Source organism: Oncorhynchus clarkii, chromosome 22 (genome assembly GCF_045791955.1).
Source record: "Oncorhynchus clarkii lewisi isolate Uvic-CL-2024 chromosome 22, UVic_Ocla_1.0, whole genome shotgun sequence".
Lineage (NCBI taxonomy): Eukaryota > Metazoa > Chordata > Actinopteri > Salmoniformes > Salmonidae > Oncorhynchus > Oncorhynchus clarkii.
Genome location: NC_092168.1, coordinates 44,858,321 through 44,870,069, shown reverse-complemented (window position 1 = coordinate 44,870,069; position 11,749 = coordinate 44,858,321). Strand labels below are relative to the sequence as shown.

The following is an 11,749-nucleotide window of genomic DNA, read 5'->3' as shown; positions in this document are numbered from 1 at the left end:
AATACTTTCCTAACTGTAAATAATATACACGGTCAGAGTATTTTTTAAATCTACCAATTGGCGCCGTAAAGGAGGCAGAATGTGTGTATTTACATGGCTTTGTTTCATCGATCTCCAATATTCTGAACCTGTTCTCTCCATATATTCTAGTGAGTCTATTGAGAAAATTCCAATTAAAGGGGATCTCTTTACATAAATGCACTAAAAGTCTGTTAGTCTGAATACCAACTACTGAGAAGTTAGTAGGAAAGGCGTACATTTCTGAATTGGCCTAATTTGAATAGTAAGCAAGAGACCAACTGACTAAATTAACTGTTTATTTCATTAAAAAGCACAATAGTCAGGACATAAAAAGGAAATGGAGCTGCAAATCAGCATAAAGTTTATAAAACAGACTTTGAAGTAACAGTGATTGCAACAATATAATTAGCATACTAAAAACATGATATATACACAATACACATTTTCATATCTCAAAAGCAAATAATGTATTTACAAACAATATCAGGGGAAAAATAGAGACCAGTACAAAATAACTCAAATATAATTAAAGATTCAAGAAGAGAAGGCAAAAACTATATAACAGTTCTGCTGTTTTACTAACGCTTAAAAGCCAAGCAACTACAAAGTTATTCTTTGCATAGTATTATTATTACTAATGCTCTACCATGTAGTGAAACAGAGAAGTGCTAGCTGTCCTTTTTCTTGCTAAGTGTCTTTTTAATGCGGGGGACGAGGAAGACTGTGCCATCGGTGGTCTGCTGGAGGGAGTACTCCAACGGAGAATAGGGCTTCCCCTCCTCGTCCCTCAGCAGACGGAACACCTCCAGGTACAAGGTGTTGAGCTGCTGCTTCATCTTCCGCAGGCTGCTGTCATTCTTGGTCTTCTCTGTCTGCAGTCGCTCCTTCTCCTCCTTCAGCGAGTCCAGGTCATATTCCAGCTCCGTGATGTTCTCCATCTTGCGCTTGCGGCAGTTCTGGGCAGCCACCTTGTTCTTGCCCCGCCGGCGGATGTCTCTGACCAGGGCCAGCTGGGCCTCGTTGAGCTGGTGCTTGGACATCATCTCGTTGAAGTCATCCACGGGCAGGTCGATGATCATGTCCACGGTGAAGGGGATCTGGAGGGCCTTGGCTCGCTGCTCGTCTCTAGAGAGACGCTTCTCGGAGCGCCTCCTCTTCTTGTCTTTGGTGAAGGGGGATTCACTGTGGCCAGTCTCGTCATCTGGCTCAGTCTTGCCATGTTTGGGCTCTTTGTCCCGCTGCTGAGGTAACACAGAAAGAGGTGTCTGCAGGCCATCTGGTTGGAAAGACAGTGAGAACATCTCGGAGTAGTCAGACTGTGCACTCCCTGGGTTACTGTCCATCTCATCCATGTCTGAATCGCTGTAGCCACCAAAGGAGCGGTCTCCATACATGGATTTTTCAGGAGAGCTAGAGTATGAGCTTGCCTCCACAGAAACACCTGAATCAGAATCTGGACATTCTGTCATTATCTCAGGTTTGTTGTCTCTGTCAAATGTATCTCCAGGAGAAAGGTCCTGTAATTCCATTGGTGTAAAAATAGGCTTGTTTGGTATTTCTGCCAATGAGTTACCTCCATTTCCTTGGCCACAAGGCAAGGTGACACTGGTCACTTTTGTGTTGACAACGTCTGGGTAAAATATGTCACAGAAAGTGTCTGCACTGAAATGAGTATTGAGGTCTGGAGCCTTCAGGGTCATCTGATTGAGATGGTCCAGTGGAGCGATGTTGGGAAAGCTCTCCTCAAAGGTGTTGATGAATTCAGGTGGGCAGACATCTGCTGTGTTTGACGCCACCTCTTCCAGGTTGGGCAATGGGTAGAAGCTGTAGTTTGGATCCTGCACCTCAGGGGTGGTGTTAGTGGGCAGATATCCTCCGGTCAGCTCCCGTGTGTCCTCCATTTGCATATTCAGACATTGCTAGAAAACAAGATTAGGAAGCATCAAAACAGATCCAGTAACCCATGCAGTGAATTGGACATCAAGATGTAACGGTAATGTAATATGCAGTACAGAACCATCCTATGGATGAGCTGGTGTTCAGTTTTTACTAATCATTTATTAAACCTTGGTTTCAAACCTTTTTATTCCCAAGTAGCTGAAACTTTGCACAGGTTCAATTTTGCAAATAAAGTGGGATTCCTAAATTGACTAATGTTTTTTGTACTGTAAGTAAAGTGTTTTCTTTCTGGTTTCAATGCTACTACCTTCACTAACTGCTTAGAAGCTATTTCATGTTCTACTTAAGGACACAAGCAGCTTCCCACCATTTGAGGCTTTCCCTCCCACTGCTCGGAGTCAACAGTGCTATGTGGGAACCTGATCACAGTGGCATTAGCTGAGTAGTATCTTCTTCCGCTGTGTCCCATTCAAACACACAAAACAAAAGGTGAGTATATGTCCTCTCATGCATACCTGGCTGCTGCCATCCGTGCATTCTTTTGAGTGCTTGTTACACCATAGAGGCGGTAGAATATTCGTATTGTACCTGCAGCTCAGGGAGGGACAAAAGTTCCATCCAGGCCTGTTCCAAATCTGGGGAGGTCCTTTGTGAGGGCAGTGGGGCTGGGAGTAGGGGCAGCTGGGTCAAAGCTGGCGGATCAGATTTCATCATGATGTGACTGCTGTTGGGTGCTAGAGCTACGGCGGCATCCAGACAGGAAGAGGTAGTCTACGACACAAACAAGGGAGGGAAACACTGTAAAAGACAGGTACATACAACATTATATATTGTTCATTAGAAACTGGGTGGTTTGAGCCCTGAATGCTGATTGGCTGACAGCCATGGTATATCAGACTGTATACCACGGGTATGACAAGAAATATATAATTACTTTGGTAACCAGTTTATAATAGCAATAAGGCACCTCTGAGGTTTGTGGTATATGGCCAATATACCACAGTTAAGATCTGTGTCCAGGCACTCTGTGTTGCGTTGTGGCTAAGAACAGCCCTTAGCCATGGTATATTGGCCATATACCACACCCCTTCTGTCCTTATTGCTTAATTAGAAATCGTTGTAAGTATATTTTTAAGATAATAGTGAAAGCCTGTATTCTTACCTCAGTTGCCTCTACCAAAGGAAATGTCTCTGCCAGCAGTTGCATACATTCATCAAATGACATGGCATCCCCATCTACAGTGAAGCTGACATCCTGAAAGCAAAGATTCAAAGCACTTCAGGTTTTCATCTAAATTCCCTCTATACTAACACTGCACCCATTTCAACATTGTGTTTGAAAATGGCTGATTTGCTAAACAAATAGTTAAGAATTTGAGCAGAGAGCATTGCGCTACCTTGGACAAAGTTCTTCGCAGAGAGCATAGTGCTACCTTAGACAAAGCTCTCCACAGAGCAGTTTCTAAACAGCCAAATCCACTAATGCAAAACTACAAAGCCACCTGTGTTTCCCTAATTACACTGGATGAGGTTGTTACCTAGCTACAGAGCAGCTGTACCCCCCCCCTCCCCCCCAGGGAGGGGAGTGGCCAGCCCCTGACATGACTGACAGCTGTGTGTGTGTGTACGGTACCTGTATGACTTGAGAGGGTGCGGCGGAGGTAGCCGTCTGCAGTGGCTGTCCGCTGGTCGCAAGGCGGGGCACAAACTCCCCCGTCTCCTCATCCAGCTGCAGCTGAGCAAGCAGGGCCTTCTCCTGCTCCCTCTGCTGCTGCAGCCTCTTGTCCTCCTCCTGCTCCCTCTGCTGCTGCAGCTCGTGCTCCTTCTGACGCTGGCAGTAGTCAAACACCTCGCGCCCCGCACCCAGATCTATGTCCTGCCTCCACAAGATGTCGATCAGGTCTATGTCCTGCCAACAGACAACAAGTTAGACCGGAACTCACAAAGCACCACACAGACTGTGACCAGATGAAAAAAGGAGATTAGTGAGGAGGAACAAGGAAATGTTTCCCTGCTGTGAAGGAGTACAGCTACTGTATCTCTCTCTCTCTCCAGTGCCACGCCCCGTCCCTCTGGGTGTCTGACGACAGTAGTACTAGCAAGAAGCAGTATGAATAATAGATGCACTTCTCCATTTCCCCAACGGCTCCCGAGTGGCGCAGCGGTCTAAGGCACCGCATCTCAGTGCTAGAGGCGTCACTACAGACCTTGGTTTGATTCCAAGCTGTATCACAACCGGCCGTGATTGGGAGTTCCATAGGCCGGCGCACAATTGGCCCAGCGGTTAGGGTTTAGCCAGGGTAGGCCATCATTGTAAATAAGACTTTGTTCTTAACTGACTGATGAAATATATGTTTTTATTCACCCACAGAGGAGATGTGCCTCTCAGCTGGTGACTCTTGATTAGTCTCAACCAAACAAATCAAAGGACAGCAGGTCAAATGTAATATCACTAGCTCAAAAACTAATGAAATCATTGATCACTGAGGAGAAGTTCATTGATACAGCTTAAAATTAAAACTGAGTTTTAGGGAGTAAAAACGTGAGTTTTACAGAGTGGCTGCGTTGCCGAAAACATTGGATGACTTTTCCAGATAGCTAGAAAACCAAACCTTCTGCACACGTGCGTAATTATTTAATTTACAAATGTTTTCTACTTTTTATTTGATAAACCACACTGCACCATAGAACTGTATTTTGAGAACCATATCAGCTTGAGATCTAGCAAGGAAGGTTTGGTACAAATATGTTCAGACAAAGTTCTTACTATGTCCTCTCTGGTGTATACAGTAGCAACACCACTAGGACCTCCTGGTATGCCTCGCTGTAACGGCATTCTTCCTCCTCTTCTGAGGAGGAGGAGTAGCGAGAACGATCGGAGGACCAATGCGCAGAGTGGTAAGTGTTCATGATGATTTTTAATTCAAACTCAGACCACTAAACAATAAATGACAACGTGAATTTACAAAACCGAAACAGTACCGTGTGGCCCAAACACACACACGGAAACAAACACCCCCCACTCAAAAGTGAAACACAGGCTACCTAAGTAAGATTCTCAATCAGGGACAACGATTGACAGCTGCCTCTGATTGAGAACCATACTGGGCCGAACTCAAAACCACAACATAGAAAAACACACAGACTGCCCACCCAACTCACGCCCTGACCATACTAAAACAAAGACAAAACAAAGGAACTAAGGTCAGAACGTGACACTCGCAGAGTCTGGAGGTTATTAGATGCCTGCCTGTTCAGTCAGGAATGTCCAGAGATAAACTACGCTGGTCAATGATACTTTCAGAGAGACTGGGTAACATAAACAGAACAGAGAGAGAGGATGTAAAGAGAGACAGATCAGATGACTAACAAAGTGGAAGGGAGTGCAAAGAGGATGTGGTGTGGGAAAGATTTCAGAGCTTGGCGTAGATTTCGACATAGATAACTCTTGTAAATGGAATGAGCAGAAGTAATTGAGTTGTAACTTTGTGGACCAAATCAAGTGTTAAACATGGCCACAGAAAAATCCCCCCCAAAACAATGTTTAATTATATAATTCACATGACCTATTATCTTTAAGTTCAGAAATAGTTATAACAAACATTCTCTCTCTCTCTCTCTCTCTCTCTGCAGTGCAGCTGAGAAGTCTTTAACCCTAATTGCCTCATGGGTGTCACGTCAAATCCAGCATTAATCCATGACCACGAAAGCCTTTAAAGTCACAAGGTCTGGGTAGTGAGTACACAAAACCACAGGTGATACATTATGGCTCTGGAGAGGATGAAGAATGGCCCACACAACCACCCACAAATATCACTTACAGTCTAGAAGAGTAAAGAAATCTTGAAACATAGGCATACAAAGCCTTATTATTTTCGAAAATCTAATTGGTCGCGAACACCGATTATTAGCTCCAACAGTGCAGTAGAATGTCTAGCAAATACGGTACAGATAATCTATAAATCTAAACAAGAAATCAAGAAATGTCAGAACGAGTCCAATTAACAATCCAATATAGATATATTAGAGTGAGCAGTGTCAGAATGCAGAATATAAATACGTGGTGTTTTTAAACAGTATATAAATTCGGAAAATATAATGGTATGTACAATAAATAGTAAGTATATTAGAATGGTCTATGCCTAATTAAATAAATAAAAATGTTTTTTTTTTTTTATGTTGTGAATACAGTATATACATACACAGTGAGTAAACAATAGTATATGAAGTGACCTATGTTCAAAGTCTCTATATACATGGGACATTTTATAGACTCTTTCCTCATACAGGATGGATTAGAGTGTCATAAAATATGTTATTGTAGAATCCCTTTTGAGGAAAAAAGATACAGGTATATATGATTTTCCCAGAGTCTCTTTTCATGTTGTCACTGAAACTTCAACACCACACTACATTCATGCAGAGATGAGTGATCTGTGTACATTCACAAATGACTGAATCCTCCCTTTCGAGAGGCCCCTTTCACGGACTGCCTCAAAAAGAGGATGACATAACTATTTGGATGAACAGCTGAATGACTTCAAGTTGTAACTCAGTAACTATTTTGTTAAAAACTAGATTGGTGGAGTGAAGTATTTATCCACAAAATACTTGTGAAACATACTGGTTAGTTCTCTGATCTTTATGAATAGTATAAATGTACTAAGATACCATGTTAGCTACCATTATCTGTAACTCAGAGGAGGTCTGGACTACAAATAAGGAACTGGGGCTTGTAAAAAATATATGCTTTCATTTCCTGGTCGATTCTGCAAATTTAGTGTAAATAAAAACATAATTTTTCAAAAATAATCTCTTTGTTTAAAAACAGACAGACTTTGAGTAGCTGCATTTGGACTTCCCTCTCAGAATGTGCAGCAACTCAAACAACAGACTAAAAAACAAATGTATTAGGTGAAGAAACAGCACTTTTAAAACAAGCCAACCAAAATAATTCTAAGCGCCAGTAACACAACAGAGCTGTGAGATAGAGTAAGGTTTCCTTTCCTGGACACACATTTTAAGCCTTGACCAAAAAAAGCATTTTCGTGTTTGCTTTTAAATCCAGGACTAGGCTTAATCTGTGTCCAGGAAACTGCCCCAAAAGTTGCCTCTGTGTTGTTTCATGATACCTTGTTGCATACTGACCCTTAAATGGGAGTCTGATGACTATATTTTTTTCTCACAAAAGAAACGCATCTGGTTAAAACAACTAAGTAGACTCACCTCCTACACATGACTAAACTCAGGTTTAGTCTTAATCTAAACAAACGTACAGTCAATAAAACAATAGAAAAATATATGTACAGTGTGTGCAAATGTAGAAGAGTAGGGAGGTAAGGCAATAAATAAATAATTACAATTTAGTTTTAACACTGGAGTGATTAATGTGCAGATGAAGATGTGCAAGTAGAGATACTGGGGTGCAAGAGGGTAAGTAATAATATGGGGATGAGGTAGTTGGGTGTGCTATTTACAGATTGGCTGTGTACAGGTACAATGATCGGAAAGCTGCTCTGACAGCTGATGCTTAAAGTTAGAGAGGGAGATATAAGACTCCAGCTTCAGTGATTTTTGCAATTCGTTCCAGTCATTGGCAGCAGAGAACTGGAAGGAAAGGCGTTCAAAGGAAGTGTGGGGATGGGGATGGGGATGACCAGTGAAATATACCTGCTGGAAAGCGTGCTACAGGTGGGTGTTGCTATGGTGACCAGTGAGCTGAGATAAGGCGGGCCTGAGGTAGAGTATCTCAAGATAAGCTGTAGACCACACTATTTACCAAGAGTTTTCATCAATATTCTTTGTAGCTGTCTATTTACCACCACAAACCGATGCTGGCACTAAGACCGCACTCAATGAGCTGTATACGGCAATAAGCAAACAGGAAGACGCTCATTTAGAGGCGGCGCTCCTAGTGGCCGGGGACTTTAATGCAGGGAAACTTAAATCTGTTTGACCTCATTTCTACCAGCATGTTAAATGTGCAACCAGAGGGGAAAAAAACTCTAGACCACTTTTACTCCACACACAAAGACTCGTACAAAGCTCTCCCTCGCCCTCCATTTGGCAAATCTGACCATAATTGTATCCTCCTGATTCCTGCTTACAAGCAAAAATTAAAGCAGGAAGCACCAGTGACTCGGTCAATAAAAAAGTGGTCAGATTAAGCAGATGCTAAGCTACAGGTCTTCTTCATCAGTCACTGGCTTCATCGATAAGTGCATACATGACGTCGTCCCCACACTGAAAGAAGCGAGACTAACTCGGAAGCATATAATAAATCCTGCTATGCCCTCTGACGAACCATCAAACAGGAAAAGCGTCAATACAGGACTAAGATTGAATCGTACTACACCGGCTCTGACGCTCGTCGGATGTGGCAGGGCTTGCAAGCTATTACAGACTACAAAGGGAAGCACAGCTGCGAGCTTCCCAGTGACACGAGCCTACCAGATTAACTAAATTACTTCTATGCTCGCTTCGAGGCAAGTAACACTGAAGCATGCATGAGAGCATCAGCTGTTCCGGGCAACTGTGTGATAAGGCTCTCCATAGCCGATGTGAGTAAGACCTTTAAACACGTCAACATTCACAAGGCCGCAGGGTCAGATGGATTACCAGGACTTGTACTCCGAGCATGCGCTGAACAACTAGCAAATGTCTTCACTGACATTTTCAGCCTGTCCCTGACTGAGTCTGTAATACCAACATGTTTCAAGCAGACCACCATAGTCCCTGTGCTCAAGAACACTAAGGTAACCTGCCTAAATGACTACCGACCCATAGCACTCATGTCTGTAGCCCCCAGGTGGTAAGGCTAGGTAACAACACATCTGCCACGCTGATCCTCAACACGGGGGCCCCTCATGGGTGCGTACTCAGTCCCCTCCTGTACTCCCTGTTCACTCATGACTGCATGGTTAGGCACAACTCCAACACCATCATTAAGTTTGCAGATGACTCAACAGTGGTAGGCCTGATCACCGACAACGATGGGAGGAGGTCAGAGACCTGGCCGTGTGGTGCCAGGATAACAACCTATCCCTCAACGTGGTCAAGACAAAGGAGATGATAGTGGACTACTGGAAAGGGAGAACCGAGCACACACCCATTCTCATCGACGGGGCTGTAGTGGAGCAGGTTGAGAGTTTCCAAGTTCCTTGGAGTCCACATCACCAACAAACTATCATGGTCCAAACACACTAAGACAGTTGTGATGAGGGCACGACAAAGCCTATTCCCCCTCAGGAGACTGAAAAGACTTTTACTTTGCTGCTACTCTCTGTTTATTAACTATGCATAGTCACTTTAACTCTACCTACATGCACATATTACCTCAATTACCTCGACTAACAATTGCCCCTCACACATTGACTCTGTACCGGTACTCCCTGTATATAGCCTTGCTATTGTTATTTTACTGCTGCTCTTTCATTATTTGTTACTTTTATTTTAGAAATTATCTATTTTTTACTTAACACTTAATTTTTTTCTTAAAACTGCATTGTTGGTTAAGGCTTTGTAAGTAAGCATTTCACTGTAAGGTCTACCTACATCTGTTGCATTCGACGCATGTCACAAATAAAATGTGATTTGATCAAATTTTATTTGAAGGTCAGCTACATAACTACAACCAGTTTTGGGTTATTATAACAAGCCTAAGGCTTAAGCCTACATATATTTCTCAATTTGACACAACCAATTGAACTCTACAGAGGACCTGTGTAGCCTACATCATGGAAAATAAAATAAACTAAATTCCAGGCTGGGCAGCCTGAGATTGTGCAATCAGTTAGTTGTATGGAGTGAAGTAGGCCCAAAGATGGTGGATGAATAAAGATGTCTTACTGAGGCTGTTTACCATTGAAAAAATGGTCAAGTTACCTATCTTTGTAAGTGGGCGTTCCCACTCTCACGTGAGCATGATAATCTCCATAATCTCTTACATCAAATCAAATCTCTTACATGGCTCACGCGAGAGAGGGAACGCCCACTTACAACAGATAATATACATATATATTTCAATGGGGAAACTGTCCAATAACAGCTGGCTCTGAGGTACTTACTGGCCCCAACCAGATCAAATGTGACCATGAGATGTCTCGCTTTCTCTACCGTCTATGGTCGGTTTATTTAACTCCGGTTTCGTTAGGTTACTGGTAGGCCAATAGATGCCATCTTTACGGGAAAAACGCTATGGGGCTCTAGTGGCGCATGGGGGGATTCCGACGGCCAAAAAACAAGCGCACTGAAATGAAAAGAAAAAAGACTGTCTGGGGATAAGTGTCGTCATCGTCACCTTGACATATGTTTTACTTGACAGTAATTGCATCCTTACACATGGACATCGAAATTAAACGGATATTTTACCGTTATTTTATCGCCCACACGGAATTGAGTTGGAGTTGTCGGCCAGACTTCCATCCATGACTTTGCAGAATTTTCTATGAACGCGTCTGTCGACTACCAGCGCAGAGACATAAATTGTAGAGCTACATGCAGTAGTAGCCTAATGTATTTACAAATGTCAAAACTACAACACGAGAAGTTCACAAATATGATTATGATAGCCTATAAGAAAACATATTTACGATGCAGTCGTTTCAATTCATTAACTTACGAAACAATATCTTATGAAAATAAGGAGTAGTATGGGAAACGCACATCGAGTTGAACATGACAGTTTATTAATCAGGTAACATATGAACAGTTTTAATTAGGCCTAATTTTATTTAAATAGTTTGAAATAGCCAATAAAATATAGTTTTTCAACAGTGAGGATGTTGTCTAGCATTGCGTTAATATGCTATAGGTCAACCTTGAGCTATAGTTTCACATAATAGCATATATATATATATATAAAATAACAAAAATATGATTTACCTGTTGACTAGGATGAATTTTAGGCATCTCAATTTCCATCATAATAGAGAGTTGTCCCTTCGTAAAGCAAAGTCCAATATATTAAAACAAACAATTTATAATCCTTTAGACCTACAGCAATATAAAATGGTGGACTATCAGAAAGCAAGGAGTCCGGCGCAGCGACGTTTTGGCTATGAAGGAAATGTTGCTTCTAATCGTATGAAAATGTACGGAAAAATCCAAGCAGTCTGATGGCCCTGCCCACAAGTTGCAGCAACCAGTCAATGGCTCTGGGAGAGCTACGCTGGGATCGTCCCCCTCAATATCCTATTGGGCCATAAAACCAGTGTGTGTCTGTTCACTGGACAGCCAATGCAACATTTGCTACAGGTTTATAAAAGAGGAATTTGTTGTGCAACCTTAAAAAAATACAAGTTTATTCCAGTAACATTTACATAATCTCTGCCCTCATGGATTCATGTTTCTAGAATAGGCCTTTTAGCCCAATTAGCCCAATTAGAATTGCATCTTGGTTGACTTTTTAACTAACATAACAATTAGTTATTATAATGTTATTACAACAACTATTACAACAAATTGTCGGTAGGCCCAATGTTTAACAATTTAAGTCACATGTATCATCCTGACAGACAAAACTACCCCAGTCATCTCATGCAGAATGCTGTGAAGACGAAGTGTATTTATGTACAGTAGGTTTACAATGTCTTCAGAAAGTATTCAATCACAATCCTTGAATTTTTCCACATTCTGTTGTTGTTACAGCCTGAAATTAATGGATTTAAATTGAGATTGTGTCACTGGCCTACACACAATACTTGTTAAATTGTTTACTCCATGTGTAACTCTGTGTTGTCTGTCCACACTGCTATGCTTTATCTTGGCCAGGTCGCAGTTGTAAATGAGATCTTGTTCTCAACTAGCCCGACCTGGTTAAATAAAGGTG

The 11,749-nt window shown here is 42.1% G+C and overlaps 1 protein-coding gene across 1 annotated transcript; it reads right to left on the bottom strand.

Annotated features, from left to right (window-relative positions):
- Positions 1-300: 300 nt before the first annotated feature.
- LOC139380967 (nuclear factor erythroid 2-related factor 2-like) lies at positions 301-11,025 on the bottom strand. Its single transcript, XM_071124169.1, has 5 exons — positions 10,804-11,025; positions 3,554-3,829; positions 3,083-3,175; positions 2,509-2,691; positions 301-1,940 (listed from the first exon to the last, which is right to left on the bottom strand). Exons 1-5 carry the CDS (start codon positions 10,843-10,845, stop codon positions 690-692), a joined length of 1,845 nt encoding a protein of 614 aa, XP_070980270.1. The 5' UTR covers positions 10,846-11,025; the 3' UTR covers positions 301-689.
- Between the last annotated feature and the right edge of the window lie 724 nt (positions 11,026-11,749).